The sequence below is a fragment of the Corvus hawaiiensis genome, chromosome 5 (genome assembly GCF_020740725.1).
Source record: "Corvus hawaiiensis isolate bCorHaw1 chromosome 5, bCorHaw1.pri.cur, whole genome shotgun sequence".
In the NCBI taxonomy this organism is placed as follows: Eukaryota; Metazoa; Chordata; class Aves; order Passeriformes; family Corvidae; genus Corvus; species Corvus hawaiiensis.
Genome location: NC_063217.1, coordinates 43,144,442 through 43,160,498, shown reverse-complemented (window position 1 = coordinate 43,160,498; position 16,057 = coordinate 43,144,442). Strand labels below are relative to the sequence as shown.

General features: G+C 40.5%; 2 protein-coding genes across 4 annotated transcripts in view; both read left to right on the top strand.

Moving 5' to 3' along the window:
* The first annotated feature begins 492 nt into the window (after positions 1-492).
* On the top strand, positions 493-7,724 carry LOC125326821 (radial spoke head protein 4 homolog A-like). The gene is made up of 6 exons (XM_048305354.1): positions 493-1,168; positions 1,636-1,870; positions 3,490-4,242; positions 5,441-5,588; positions 6,414-6,531; positions 7,153-7,724. The coding sequence occupies exons 1-6, from the start codon at positions 951-953 to the stop codon at positions 7,373-7,375; spliced, it is 1,695 nt and encodes a 564-aa protein (XP_048161311.1). The 5' UTR covers positions 493-950; the 3' UTR covers positions 7,376-7,724.
* A 746-nt stretch (positions 7,725-8,470) lies between these two features.
* Positions 8,471-16,057, top strand: part of CENPE (centromere protein E) — a 38,110-nt gene continuing 30,523 nt past the window's right edge. For all 3 annotated transcript variants that reach the window (XM_048305005.1, XM_048305004.1, XM_048305003.1), the window contains exons 1-11: positions 8,471-8,594; positions 8,791-8,882; positions 9,741-9,830; positions 9,909-10,027; positions 11,090-11,209; positions 12,125-12,206; positions 12,418-12,485; positions 12,567-12,638; positions 14,160-14,211; positions 15,026-15,113; positions 15,299-15,425. In XM_048305005.1, coding sequence (XP_048160962.1) covers positions 8,539-8,594; positions 8,791-8,882; positions 9,741-9,830; positions 9,909-10,027; positions 11,090-11,209; positions 12,125-12,206; positions 12,418-12,485; positions 12,567-12,638; positions 14,160-14,211; positions 15,026-15,113; positions 15,299-15,425 — 966 coding nt within the window. In that variant the 5' untranslated portion in view covers positions 8,471-8,538. The remainder of the gene's footprint in view (positions 8,595-8,790; positions 8,883-9,740; positions 9,831-9,908; positions 10,028-11,089; positions 11,210-12,124; positions 12,207-12,417; positions 12,486-12,566; positions 12,639-14,159; positions 14,212-15,025; positions 15,114-15,298; positions 15,426-16,057) is intronic.

Here is a 16,057-nt window from a genome sequence, read left to right as displayed (position 1 = left end):
AACAGCCCCACTAAGATCAACATGAAAGCAATGAAGGCAAATTAAAGACCTTATAAAACATGATTAAACTTTTGAAGACCCACTCTTCTGCTCTCAGCAGATGTCTGAAAGACTCTCACACCACAAACGTTCAAGGAAAAGCATTAACAGCATTTCACGGTTTTACAGAACAGGACTGGTTTGGGTTGGAAGGGACAGTAGACATCATCTACTTCTCACCTGGTGCCATGAGCAGGGACGCCCTTCACGGGACCAGGCTGTTCAGGACGCCGTCCAGTCCAGCCCCAAACACTTTCCTTTCACCGCCACCCCGTGGGTACCGCTGGAAATAGTAAAGAAGGGCTCAAAAGCCCCCCTGGCAAGGGGAGTGGCAGCTGGGGCGGGTCACTGGGGCTGCCGTGCCTCCCTGTCCGCGGCCGCGTTCCCCCGGCGACGCCCCGCCCGCCGCCGCCGTTGCTGCTGAGGGGCCTCGCGCTGACCCGGGCCGGGCCGGGCCGCACCCCGGGCACCGAGCGAGCCCCCGCCCCAGGCCAGCCCGCGGGAAGGGCAGGAGCGAGCCCGCCTGTGGGCCGGACACAGGGCCCACGCTCCCCACCGGGGCCCCGGGCAGCCGCCTTCGGAGACCCTCATCAGCCCCAGCCGTCGGAACCGGGACCGGCTCCTGGGAATACCGGGAGAGAAGGCGAGGATCTGAGCACCCACGAGGACTGAGCAGAGGCATCTCTCAGCCGCACCCGGGCCCCCACCAAGCACAGGACCAAAGGGGAACTGTCGGCCAGACCGACCCGTGCAGCCGGACAAGCACCGCGTCAGGCACAGAGCCCAGTTCAACACCTCGGCCGCCCACGGCGAGCAGCGCAAGCCGCTGACCGGCTGCGGGTGCCGCAACTAAACATCAGCCAGAGACGCGCCGGGACAAGGCTCCCAAAGCACCGGGGGCAAGGCACAGCATGGACCAGTCACCGGGATTAGAGCCTTCACAGGAACCAAAAGATGCCTATGAACATGGGCATGGCCCTTATCAGCCACACGAACCAGGTTACGGTCTTGATCAGCCCGGATACAGCCCATATGAGGATCAGATACCCGATCCCCAAGCCCGGATGCTGGCAATCAAGAATGCAAAAGCCTATTTACTAAAGACTAGCACAAGATCTGGCCTGAACTTGTAAGTCTGAAAAAGGATCACAGTCAAAAAGGGTAGGAAATATGAGTGGAGGGAAAATTAGTAAAAGGACAAAGGGAAGTATAAATAGAATGGGATAATGTTATACATGCAATATTTCATCACTAGTGATACTTGCGTGTGTCCAACATCTTTCAGAACCAAAATTCCTAATGGAATTTTATAGAGAGTTCAAAAAGAAATTGATTTGATTAAGAGTAAGTTTAAATTCAGTTTCAGCTCATAGATAGATGGGGTATATACTAGAAATGGAAGATGGGAATGCTCCTAAGTATAATCAGACTAGTTTTAGCTCTAATTTCTCTTAATGCTCCATGATCTCCTTTCTTCTAACTATTCCTATGATTTCTCCAAAGATACAGATGATTAGCCTTTACTTTTGTTACTAAAAGCATAATATTCTAAGACTTTTGTATAGTAAGCCAACAATATTTACATTTATATGACAGATATGATCATTTTGCTAACGTACTAACAAAGATCCTGGATGAACAGCCCGCAAATACAGTAGACATAATTGAGGATATCAGCAAGGATGTGAAGTGGGCTCAGTTTCGGAAAAAAATGGACAGTCTTCGAGATGAACATCTGATTCTTCCAACATTTGAAGCTGCAGAAAAGTGTAAAGCTTTGTTCGTCAAGGAAGTCGGTGAAGAAGAGCGTGAAGAACTAGATGAAGAGATAGTGAGTTATTATCGGAGTGAAACAGATACCGGATATACCAGGGAAGGGGTGGATGGATGGTGGGAAGGGAAAGGAGAAAGGGAGGAAGTTGTGGTCTCTTCTGTAGTGCTGCCTCTCTATGTTGTTATATAATTATATAAATAATTGCAGTCACAGCACCGTGTACCCTCTTCACAGCTGAGCTGGTCCCATGTCTAGTTCTGAAGAAAAAACCCCATCTGGTTACTTAGTTGAGATTTTTTTCCTGTAGTAAATCTAATATCCTGAGCCTTTATTATCAGGGATGTTCTAGAGGTGATGAACAGAAAGTAAGATTTATAACATCTCCCATATGACAGTTCAGCACAGAATATTGCATCCAAGTTTCTTTTCTTTATATAAAAGGGACATTTCTTTACCTAAAGTGACCATAGTTCTTGATACCAGGTAGACAATATTGTGCACAGCTGCTACTGTAAAATAGAGAATGCAGAATTTCGTGATCCTTTCTGCTCCAGCTGTGGTTCCAGTCTGTCCTTCTCCAACTGAAACAAAATATGGTTTTAATGAAGAACTAATACAATTGAAAAGCCACTTCTTAAAGCATGGGTTTTCATTATTCAGTTGCTTATATGCAGAAGCATTTGTACCCAAGGAAAAATTAGAATTCTTATAATGAGAATTATAATAACCAAGGGAAATCAATCAACAAGATGTTGATTTTCATATGAAGTTACCAGTATATATTCAAATGTTACAATTGCAGAGTACAAATACCAACAACAGAAGAGATAATCCTTCATCTTTTCCACAGCCTATTATGCATCTTACAGTAACTGTATAGGATGGTGAAAATGGAAAATAAAGGTAGGGTATTTCAGAAAGGAATTACTAATTTTTCATACTCCTGTCAATCTTGCTTTGATACAAGAAACCTGTCAGATCCAAAGAAATTCCATATTAAACTAGTGCTAATTCTTCCAAATTCCCTATCCTGTCAAGTCCAACTTGTAATAACTCTGTCTGTGTTATATGATCACCTACCCCCATTAAATGAGAGACGGGTGATAAAACAAATGGAAATACTTAATTATTGGCCTAGTTCTGCTTCCACTGAAGCCAGATGGGGACTTACAATGGACTTCAGGAAGAGCAGGGGGCAGTATAAAAAAGACTGCGGGGAGCTGTATGCCAAGGTTTTCAAATGAACAGCATCTACCCTAGAGAAATGTTGCTGGTCTAGTGCCTAAGTATATAAAACCTGTATTATCTACAACAAGGCAATACAGTGTCACTGCAGGCATCAAGGCCTCTTAGCTGACATGCTCTAGCACTGAATCATTTGTAGATCTTGTGTAAGAATGCTGACTTTCCTTATTTTGCAATAATTAGGAGTTTGAATTTTGAAATCCTGTGTTCTAAGAGCTGCAGTTCATCTGTGTTCTTTTCTTTCCCACTAAAAGACACTTAATTTTTCTAAACGACAGTAAGAAAAGTAGTGAATTAATGTCTGCAAAGCACTGAGATGATGAGTGGCACTACAGGAAAGTGAAGTATAATGTTCAGTAGATAACATGTTTAATTTTTGAAATAGATAATTATACTATTCTTTAGCTCTAACTCTGAATCTTCTTTCCTAGGGACAGCCCTCTCTACCAAATGTGATGGAAACAGCCTTTTATTTTGAGCAGGCTGGAATTGGCCTGGACAAAGACGAATCCTATTACATATTCCTTTCCCTTAAAAACCTAATTAATGTTCAGCCAATCCAGACCTGTCGCTTCTGGGGCAAAATTTTGGGCCTGGAAATGAACTATATTATAGCTGAAGTACAGTTACATGAAGGGGAAGGGGGAGAGGAGGAGGAAACAGGAGAGGAAGAAGAGGAAACTGTTGCGGAAGGAGAGAAAGAGATGGGTGAGGCTGAAGAAGAAGGTGAGGAGAAAGAAAAGGAAGCTGAACCACCGAAGTCCACCTATAAACCCCCACCTGAGATCCCAAAAGAAGAAAATGGGACTGGGACTAATAAATATATCTACTTTGTCTGTAATGAGCCAGGCAAACCCTGGGTGAAGTTGCCTCCAGTGACACCAGCCCAGATTGTCTGTGCCAGGAAAATCAAGAAGTTCTTCACTGGTCGGCTGGATGCTCCTGTTGTGAGCTTTCCTCCTTTTCCCGGAAATGAGGCCAATTACCTGCGTGCACAGATAGCTCGAATCTCAGCAGGAACCCATGTCTCTCCCACTGGATTTTACCAGTTTGCAAATGAGGATGAAGAAGAAGAAGAAGGAGATGAATATGAAGAAAACCCCGAGTTTGAGCCTCCCCCTGTGATTGAAATGGTGGAGTCCCTCGCCACGTGGGCACACCATGTAAAGGGCATTCTAAAGCAGGTGTGTGCCAGCATAGCTCACATGGGCCTTGGAGAGCACTCCCGCTGCAGTGCTCATAGGGTTACAGAATGTGAGTGACACTCCTCACCTGCACATGCAAACTGCTCACCAGAAATGGTATTGCATTGGAAGATTTTTATACAGAAAATACATCATATATAATACCCAAATATCTTACACATAAAACATACATTTTATACGGTATATAATATGTAACTACCTTGCACATATTTACAAATACCATGTATTTTTATGTGTGTGTGTATATATATATAAATGTAAGTATATATATGTATAAATATGTATGCATGTATTTAGGAACCTTCTAGGTTTAGTACTTTTTCCAGTGATGTGTTCTTGAGATTGAAACCTATCTTTAAATAACAGTATGGAGTTAGGCCCTGATAGATAACAATCATTTCTTTCAGTCTTCTGTATTAGGTTTTCTGCTTTGAGATCCTGACTTGACAAAAATGTTTAAAATTCTCTTTTCTTGGGTAGGATGCTGAAAAGCAGATAGCTTATGGTTGTATGCTAAATGGAACTTACTTGGTGTTTTCTTCTGGGTAATTTTCTGTTTTACACTTTCTGATATGAAATATGCAAATGAAAAAACTTTAAAACATGTTCTATCAGACTAGTGCTAGAAAGAGGTATTACTAATTTGATTTTCATTGCTGGATGGTTTGATGGCCAGTCTACCAATTCAAGAATGCTAATGTAAAATAACAGCAAATGGTAGGAAATTAAACTTACTACCAGCAAAACAATAGTTGTAAAAAATAAAATTTATATGCATTAGAATCTTAAGAACATTCTGTTATGTTCCTCTGACTGGTTAAATAACAAAGCAGATTTTAAAAGGAAGGGTAAAGTCCATAGTTTGCAGTAACTGGTAATCTAGCAAGGATATAAACCAAACTGGCCAGGAACTGAAGAATACAAAATGACAAAAAGCTGATGACAGAGGTATAAGGTTATTCTCAAATAGTAAGCAGGGATGAGGAAGGAATGAGGGGAACGTTCTTTCAAGAGGATACAATATTCTGTTAACAATATACTAGTTATGGAATATGTATTTTTCTTCTCCCCGTCCCTTAACTGTGTGTGTGTCTGAGCCAATTGTTTTAACTAGTTTTAACTTGCATTCTTTCAATGATTGTTGCATGTATTTATTACTTTTCCACATCAATTATAGGGTCGCTGTGTTTGGATTAATCCTTCTCAAAAATCAGAGGAAAATGAAGAAGAAGAAGATGAAGAGGAGGAAGAAAAAGAGGAGGAGGGAGAAGAGCAAGAGGAAGAAAGAGGACTACCCCTTCTTACTCTAATCTCTGAAGATGAAGGTATTCTTCATGGAATATGAAGTTTTTGATAGAGAGCCACTAGGAATGTTGCCATTTAGCAGTAAATATTTGAAGTTGTAGAACTCTTGACACTTCCTGGAGCAATATAGTTTGCCTCTGTAGGGTAAACACATTATTTTACAAAATCATTCAAAAGCAAAATGGTTAACAGTATTGACATTAAAACTGAAATAATCAGGTTTACTAGGTAACCATCTTGTTGACATTAAAAGGAAAAAATAACTTAGACTTCTCAGGTTATTCCAAGTTCAGAACAGCTCACTACATGAAATACATTCAACTATTTTGTCTCGTCTTTTTAGGAAAAAAGAGAAGTGTGTAGGTGTAAATAAATAGAATAATTAATATGTAATACATGCACCGTTACACATTATTTTTATAAGAATTTAGATATTTTAGCATATCACTGCAGCAAATCATGGGAATAAGGGAGCCTGAATATTAGATTACATCAATATTAGATTATTTTCCTGCTCTCCATTCTTTAATCAAGGTGAAATATAGCTATACAAGTTATCCATAAATAATAAAAAGTCCTTGAAAAAAGAACCAGGGCTCCTACTGAATTTTTTCTGTATGTGGGGAGTCTTATCAGCATTCCTGTGCTACCTACCCACACATGCAAACCACCTGTTTGAAAACAGTGCCTACACTTACTGTTTCTGACTTCTGGCTCTTCTGTCACACAACTTAATATAAACCTTGCTTGAATTCTGTGCAACTCTTGTAGCTCAGTCTTAAATATTTTGTAGAGGCTCGTTAAGTCCATTTATTCATAAATAGTGTGTGTTTGACTATCTCCAGGAATGAAAAACATCCCTGCTTGGACAGCTCAGGCTTCTACAAACCTGATCCCACAATATTCTGTTGCAATCCTGCAGTCTAACCGATGGCCTGGAGCTTATGCTTTTGCATCTGGCAGGTGAGAGTCCACTCTGACTGTATGTGCTACACGCAGGTGCCTCACTAATGCAGGCAGACTTGCTTTATTATTAATTCATTGACTGAATTCTAGCTATTCCAGAGACTGATGGAGAAGGCCACTTGAATGTGCACAGCAACAGTAAATATGTATTTAAGACTGAAAACAAACAATCATTGGAAAGGCTGGCATGAAGTTACTGGGTGTAAATGCCCAGTTAGTGTGTGAGCACGGTCCTTGATTTAAAATACATATTCTCATGTCTGTGGGACTTTTTACAAAACCAGCTACCTTCTGTGGTTCTGATGTTTGGTTTCCACTACACATGGTCATTTCCTCCACGTGCTTTTAGAAGGGCACTGGCTGGCACATTCTTACCCTTGTGGAGTTGGAGTTGGAGTTGTATTGCAGTGCAGTGCAGTGACACTTCATTATTTTAAATAGAAGATGTGTTAATAACCATGAGAGCAGTTAAAAAGCGGTGCTGTCTTTAAAATTCTTCTGCTGTAGGGTATCTGCATCACAGTGACTTTTCGTGCAGCAGAGCAAGGATGCCCAACAGTGTCTCTGCTAATATTTTGTCAGGGGATGAATGTGTGATCTTTCACTTCTTGTCCTCAGGAAATTTGACAACATCTACTTTGGCTGGGGTCATAAATACAGTCCAGAAAGCCACACTCCCGCACTGCCCCCGCCAGCGCAAGCAGAGTACCCCAGCGGGCCAGGAATCACTGAGACAGTAGACCCCACTGTGGAAGAGGAAATTGCTTTCAGGGTTGCGCAGGAAGAAGCCTTAGCCGGAGAGGAAGAGGAAGAGGAAGAAGAGGAAGTGGAGGATGATTAAAATATGGAAGAAAACAGATTGTTTTAAAAGTTTGAACATGAACGGCATTTTCATAACATAGTCATTTATTTGCTGACCTCAAAAGAAATGCACTTGCAGCATGCCTTTGTTTTTTGATTTCTGAAGCCTTTTCTTTGCAGCTATCTTCCTCTCCTTCCCCACCCCTGAAACCTACCTGCACTGGCATGAAGCCTTTTTCTGTTTGTTTGAGTATGCAAACACTGTCTGCTTCCTAAAATGATACTGCTTTGAACTAAGAACTACCATGCACCAGATGTTCACACTGTTTTTCTAGCCCTCACTTCAATACATTCATACATTTTACTTAAATAAATGGTTTTTAAACTCACAGGACAGTGTCCCTTATATGTGTGAAAGCGTACTATTCAAATTCAGTCGGGAGCTTACTGAGGTACTGGCTGAGAGCACGGCAGTGATGCTGCTCGTCATTGGCACTAGGGGGCTGCACCTTCAATCCTGTGCTGTTTTAGGCCCCTCACTGCAAGAGACATGGAGATGCTGGAACGCATCCAGAGAAGGACAATGGAGCTGGGGAAGGGTCTGGAGCTCAAGACGGAGCGGCTGAGGGAGCTGGGGGTGTTTAGCCTGGAGAAAAGGTGGCTCAGGGGGTCCTTATCGCTGTCTACAACTCCCTGACAAGAGGGTGTAGCCAGGTGGGAATTGGGTCTCTCCACAAGAGGAAACAGCCTCAAGTTGCACCAGGGGAGATTCACATTGGATATTAGGAAAAAAATTTCAATGGAAAGGGTTGTCAGCCTTGGAACGGCTGCCCAGGGAAGTGCCGGAGTCACCATCCCTGGGGATGTTTAAAGGACCTGCAGATGCGGATGGGAGGACATGGTTTAGCGGTTCCCTGGCCGGTGCCATCTGGGCGCTGCCGGCAGCCGTGGGGGGGAAAGGTGTCTCAGCAGAGCTCAGGGGCTGCTCAGCCATCCGTTCCTGACCAGCCTTTCCTTACCCACCTCCCCGCCAGCTCCTGCCGAGTGGTACGCTCCACGCACGGCGTGCGTCCCTCGCGGGCCAATAGGGAGCGGCTCCGCGCGCAGTTTAAACCAGCGGCGGTTGGGGCGAGTGTTCTGCGCTCCCGGCGCTCCCCGCTCCCCGCTCCGCTCCCCGCTCCGCTCCTCCTGTCCCAGGGAGGCATGGCGGACGAGGGCGCCGTCACGGTGTGTGTGCGTGTGCGGCCGCTTATCGCCAGGTGAGCCGCCGTGCCGGCGGGAGAGGGAGGTTCCCTCCGCACCCCTGGGTGCCGCCGTGCCCCCGCACCTGGAGCAGGGAGGCGGACGGAGGGATGCGGAGCGAGTGGCCGGGGGAGAGGGGGTCGCGGTAAGGGGCCCGCGTTTTGGGAGCGGAGTCCTCGCTCAATAAAGATAACAGAGTGTCTCTTCTTTTAGAGAAAATGCCTCAGGAGATAAAGTGTCCCTGCACTGGAGAAGTGAGAATAATACTGTTTCCGACGTGAATGGTACCAAAATATTTAGTTACGGTAAGAATGTGAAAGCAATTGCTTTATTTTGATACTTATGCGGACCTTTGCTACTGTACTCTTGAACGTGTCGACTGTGGTGAATGCCTTGAGCTTCTTGCAATGTCCCCCAACCTTCCCAGTTTCGTAATTCGGAAGGAGTGCCATTGGGGCATACGGGATTTCTGGCTTAGGCAGTGCTGGGATGTGCTTTTGAAGTCAGCTTCCTGCTGGACGTTGCTTTCTCTGTTCAGATTCATCCTGTAGTGGCTTTGGAATATGTGACCTTTGGAACACATTTTTTTAATGTGAAATCCAGTTACAAATAGACTAAACAAGGGCTAGTCCAGAGCATTTAGGGGGAACCCAAAAGTGACTAGCATGAATGTTAGATCCTCGTAACTCACTGGCTCCCTTTGAGTCCTTTCCTACTGATCAACTCTACTTGTTAATATGAATGTACCTACTACCACGATTTCTCCCAAAATACAGATTCAGTAAAAGCATGCACTAGGCTAGGAGTTTAACAACTAACCTGTCAGATTTACAATCCTTGTAGATAAATTAGCCATAACTTTTTAGGATTAAATGGGATGACTGTTTAACTATGTTCATCATTCTTTTTACTTGCTATCATCACTGTGCATTGTGTCTTTCTTGATTTTGTGTTTAATGCTTATTTTAAAACAAAATTTTAAAAGCTTGCATTAGTAGCATTACAATGATATTTATCTTTGAACTACCCTACAAACAATGATGCCCATTTATTGGATTTGAAGTCAGCAATACTGAATGACAGCTTGGTTTGGACTTGCAATAGAGTGGATTCACATGCTTTTTTTTTTTTTTTTTTTTTTTTTTTTTTTTTTTGGTTTTAAGATCGTGTTTTTCACTCAAGCGACAACACTCAGCAGTTGTATGATGGTGTAGCTGTTCCAATTATACAGTCAGCAGTGCAAGGCTATAATGGTAAGTTTTAAAACTGTGTTTAAATCCTTTTCGTGATGTATTTCAGAGATAGTTGGTGAAATTTAACCATCTTTCTAGGCACAATTTTTGCTTACGGACAGACTGCTTCAGGGAAGACTTACACAATGATGGGAAATGAAGATTCCATGGGCATTATCCCTAAGGCAATTCAACATGTGTTCAAAATTATTTGTGAGGTGAGCACTTCTATTAAATTGAAATGACTGAAAGGACTAGTAGTATTTGTGATGGTTACATAAAAGTTAGTTTTAGTATCAAGGGGCTTATGAAGGAAATTCATTTATATTGGACTATATGTTGCAGTTACTTTGCCAGCCTGGCAAAGATGAGGGTTTAAAATAAAAAGTTAATGGGACTCTATTAGTTGAAATCAAATCAGAACAAAAGTGAGGAGGGTTCTTAACCTTCCAAATATTTTAAACATTGATTACAAATATAAATAGGTACTCACTTGTTAGTGTGGTAGATAAGATAATGTGAACCTTTTTGTTTATTCTGCTATTTTAAAAGTCTAAAAAATTAACAACTAAAGACTTTTTTTTTTAGTGGGAAGAATATGGCAGTATATTTACTTATTTCAGGCTAACAAAAGAATTGCTAATTGCTCAATATTAATAAAAGTAAGGAGAAAGTGTATGTTAAAGCAGTGATTTCCAAAACATGATTTGCAGAGTGCTTGCTTCTGCCTTGAGGGTTTCGGGTAATTGTTACCAGTGAAGTGAAATAATCACTGCTCCTTTAAGGAGGTGCAGAGTACCCATATAGGTTTTATAGAAGTAACTAAAGGCAAGAAAACTTTCCTTGAGTCCATTGTGCAGCCTTTCCTCACCCCAACGTTCTCTACCAAGGAGGCAGGGGAATAAGCAGCAGCAAAGTAAATCCAAGCAAGCAAAGAGAGAAGACAAGGTATATAAGAGAGGAAAGAGCCTAAGCAAGAGGAAATGGGTTATGGAAACAGCATTTAAGTAGGAGAACTATTGTCATGCTTCTGTAGGGCAGTTATCTTAATTTTATAACCTATTAGAAGTGGTATACCATTAATGCAGCTGGAAAGAGGTGGGATAGAAGAAAAACTATTCTGTATCGGTAGCTGCTAATGTACAGGGAGGATGAGGGGAAAGAAATCTGTGGAACAGTATCCAAACCTTTATCTCCAGTTTAAGAATACTTGCATTAAAAGATGTCCATGAGTTCGTCCGTTTTTGTTTGGTTGTTTTTTTTTTTCCTTTCAACACTAGATTCCGGATAGAGAATTCCTGCTAAGGGTTTCTTACATGGAAATCTACAATGAAACAATTACCGATTTGCTTTGCGATAGTAGGAAAAAGAAGCCTCTGGGAATTCGTGAGGATGTTAATGTAAGTGGATGTTATGTGGTGTAAGTATTTTATCAGCTTGGAGTAAAAGAAGTTGAAAAAAAAAAAACCACCTTCAGAAGGATCTAGTGGAAAACTTTTCTGGGACAAACTGTGTAATTCTATCTTCAGCATTAACAGAAGGACACTTGTAGTAGAATAAGACTGTGACTTTGGGCTTGCTATTGCTAGTTCATCTTTATAAAAGTAGACTTAATCTTCAAGTTTTCCAGGATGGTATAGTTTATTTAACTTTGACAGTAAAGACTCGAGAGTTGTTTAGCTAATGACATTTGTACAAACATGATGTTAAGCTCCATGTGTTACAAGTTTCTGACATATACAGTTACTTTAACATCATCTTCATATCATCTACCAAGTAGATACACTTTTCTTCTACTGTGATCAGAGAATAACCATGAGACTAGAACTATTCAGTAAGATGATCACTATAGAAGGAGAAATCTATATTAACACTATCCTCCGTTTGTTTATATTAAGTTTTGTAGCAAATAATAAAAATTGTTGGTTTGGTTTTTGGGATGTTTTTTCTCTTTGGTTGCCTTAAATGATCCTGGGTTTGGAACATAGGAAAAAGGGAAATCTACCAGTTGTATAACTCTCTCCTTATAAGATTTACTGAGAAATATATTCCTGGATTCCCTTAAAAAATATCAAGAAGGATATTTCACTCAGCAGTTCTGTTTTTAGGAAACTTTCTAAATCTCTGTTGTTTGATTCTTGTACCCCTAGGCCACAATTTTGATTAAGGTCTAAACCTTACCCATGCCTTGTGTTTGGAGTAAAAAGACATTCAGCTGTCGAATAAATACCATAATAATTGCTGGTAATGTTAACTTTATGTATTGAAGTGGGTTTTGGAGTTCAGTAAAATTTATTACTTTGTTTATTCTATAGAGGAATACATATGTAGAAGACCTGATTGAAGAAGTGGTGGTTGCCCCAGAACAAGTTATGGAATGGATCAGGAAAGGAGAAAGTATGTATTTAAACAATGTCAGCTGATAGCTTAAAAAAATGTTGGTCAATTAGGTATATTTAGAACCATAAATCAGGTATATTTAGAATCCTTTTAGGTTTATATTCATAAACCAGAGGTTTTCAGAAAGTTTTAAAATTGTGGTCTTTGTCTGTTTAACTCCAGTTTATCAGATTATAAGCAGAAGTATTCTAATACTGGTTTTTGACAGGAAATCGCCATTATGGAGAAACAAAAATGAATGAACACAGCAGCCGTTCTCACACCATCTTCAGAATGGTAAAAACTGTTTCACTGCTGGGAGTGGTTTTATTGTTTTCAAAGTGACAAAAACTTTACTGCACTTTTTTGCATTTCTAGATCATTGAAAGTAGAGAACGAAGTGACCCTGCAAATGCAAACTGTGATGGAGCAGTCATGGTTTCCCACTTGGTAAATGTCTATTTAATACCTTCTTGGAGTACAGCTTAGGTAGAGAATTTACTGTTACTGCTTGTTTGAGAGAGTAATGGTACTTCATAATGACTTAGAAAAGCTCTTCATTGTTGATTCTGACAGATGTTTCTTAAGTATAGAGGGAGACTCCTGGGGCATTATCTAGAGCAGATCTTCCCACCAAAGGAAATTCTACATGAGAGTTATTCATGCCAGACTGGGGAGTGTTATGCCCTTCCAGGAGCATAAGAAACTATGTCAGAGTGCTCTTGCATTTTGTTAGATGTATCTTCCCCTACAATTGTTTCTGACCACTGACAAGCCCAGTGAAATAACTTGTAAAATGGGTAACCTTAAGACTTTGCTTATCATCAAATTTAGTTGTTATTGAAAGAACATATGCAGTGTTCTACATCTGCAATGGCCAAAAGATTCATTTTTTTCAGAAGTAACCCCACTTAGCATCTCTTCAATGGATTACTGGTATATGGAATACCATAATCTGGGGGGAATAGCACTGGACGTCTCCAGGGAAATGTTACGGTTTCAGAAGCCTTCTCTACAGCCTTTTCTTGATTCTCAGAAAATGATCTCAAACAACTGCGGGAATGGAACCAGTGTGAAACTATTTGAGCCTGCTGAAATCTGATGAGCACTCTTACTCAGAATTGGAAATAGCATCAGGTTAATCACATGCATTGTGGAAAGAGCTTTCTGTTCTGGCTTCATGTGAGAAAGCTCTGGTTCAAAACACTGCTCATGCAGTATCTCCAGAAACTAATACCTGCTTTTTGTGCTTACCACAACTTATGGTATCCACTCTTCCTACACCACCCCCTCTGCCCCATCTCAGTTCCAACTGACTTCAGAGTAACGATGAGTAACAGGGATGAGGGGAGAGGGATTTTGGCCCTCTTGGTCTGTTGCTGCTTGGTGGAGTTAGTACAGGATTTTACTCCTCTGAAGCAAAAACCAACTAAAGTGAGGGCTACTTGGTCAGGCAAATCATTATGGGATGCCATAATGTTATAGCTGGCTTTGAACCAGATTCAGAGTGAGGCTTTTCCTCTGGTAGTTAATTTCTTTTCCTTATCTCCACAATGACAGGCAAGGAGAGACATACAGCCAACTCAGGCCAGGACACTAGATAATCTCACCTAGGCTCTTTCCCATGAAAGATTCCTACAGCTGGAATTAGTAGTTAACACTTCTGTATTGAGAAACTGTGTTTATGTGACCAAGGGCAGAGGTTGTTGCGCTGAAGAGTTTGAAACACTATTTGGGTGGTATAACAGAGTTCCTACAAACTTACTCCATGTCCTTATGTACCTTGGAAGTATTGGTTGTGTGTAGCAGCTGTGCATTACTTCCAGTAATGACAGACCCCTTGGTTTTTTTTTGCTCTTTTTTTTTTTTTTTAAGTTTAGTTTATGAAATTCTTAGCAGGTACTTAGAATTAGGAGGATTTAAAGTAAACTGCCTCAGAACTAATCTGTGAAATATTTAATGAATTTACAGAACCTGGTAGATCTGGCAGGCAGTGAAAGAGCTAGTCAAACAGGATCTGAAGGTGAGTGTTAAATGAGGCTTCTCTGACAACCACTTCTGTTAATTGACCCTTATGAGAAACTATGATAAAAAGGAAATTGTTTGATCTATGTGCTATTGTGTTATTTATTGTTTATAAATAAGGCCCTTTCTGCTTGGTAGGGCATTATCTACTCAGGAAAATACTGTAAATGCTGTGAAATGCAAACAATTAAGTAGTAATATGCCTTTTCTAGAATTGCAGGCCCAGCAACAGTCCTGCACTGAACTAACAGAATGGAGATGACTCAGTGAACATGTACCTGTAATAGCAAAATCATTAGAAGCTTTTTAGGGGCTTGTGTGTAAAGGTGAAGAGTGAATAGATGGCTCACTCTTTAGTTAAGAAGAAGCTTGTCTGTTAAGTGACAGCATGAAGCTGCACAAAAGTGCCTTGATCAGAAAAAAGCGATCTGAGAAGGACACAAGTAATATTCTCTCTTACAAAGAATGCCTAACCTAAAACTTGTATCTAAGGCTGATTTGTTGTATGTGTAAATGTGGGCATTTGCAAAATTTAAACAGGCAGCAAAATTGTAGTTCTTATGGGCCCAGCTGCTTACTATGTAAAGGTTCTAAATGTTTATTTTTGATTACTATTTTATTTCAATGCATTTTGGCTATCATAAAGGCTTGGGTACTGCCTGCTGATGAGTCACAGCACATTGCGGCACTTGAGATTTAACTCTTGGACAATCCTTTTGAGCATAGCATAGCACAAAAGCTTGACAAGTTGAAAATGCATCTAAATACTGTTTCAAATTTAAAATAATAATAATAGTATGTGTGGTACCTAGGTGTTCGACTGAAAGAAGGATGCAATATAAATCGGAGCTTGTTCATTCTGGGTCAAGTTATCAAAAAGCTTTGTGATGACCCTTCTGGGTAAGCAACTGTTTGTATGCCTGTTATAAGATAAGGCACTGCTAAACTAAGAAATTAAAGTCTCTTATTTATAATCTTAAATAGGTAAATGTTTCAAATAACCTACTACCTCTAGAAAATATACTTACTGTATTTTTTCTATGCAAAATATCTGAATTTTTTTTTTGTTGCCTCTTTTTTATTAGCTTCATAAATTACAGAGACAGCAAGCTGACTCGAATTCTGCAGAACTCCCTTGGAGGAAATGCTAAAACAGTTATTATTTGTACAATTACTCCTGTTTCTTTTGATGAGACACTCAGTACTCTTCAGGTAAAGCTTCTCACCTGTTCTCTAGTAACTCATTGTAGACAGGTTTGAGGAGTGGAAAATGTAATCTGCTGAATCTTTAATGACTTGGATCTTCTGAAGGGCTTCTGTAAACTCAGAACTTGAAATTTTTTTTTGTACACAGCATCTTTTCCCAGTCATCTTGTGCTAGGTTGTCTACCTAGAGCTTTTTGAAAGTTGGAACAAAGCTCCTTCTCTCATTTTGCAGGCAGGAAATAACTGCTCTTATCTCATTTGCCTTTTCCAAACATAGTTAGAGAAGCCTTTGCTAGCACAAGATGTCAGACGCTACAGGAATTGAACTGTTAATGATCAGTATATATTCTTTAGGTAGGATTGTCTTCCTTTTTGATGATCTTTCAAGCTTTTTATTAAATAAAAAATAATATGGGATATTCTTACTTAAATGTTATGCTTCATGTTTTAGGTATTAGTATCAAGCAAAGAAAACTTACCTTTTCAAAGCTTAGAATACATTTTAAAAAATGCTAATTCAAATATTTGTGTCCTATTATATGCTGCTCTTTATCTAATAAACTCTCCCTTTAATTCTGTTGGGAAATATGGGACAGAGTAAGTCTTTTTGTATATTTGTTCTCGAACTATTGCCCATG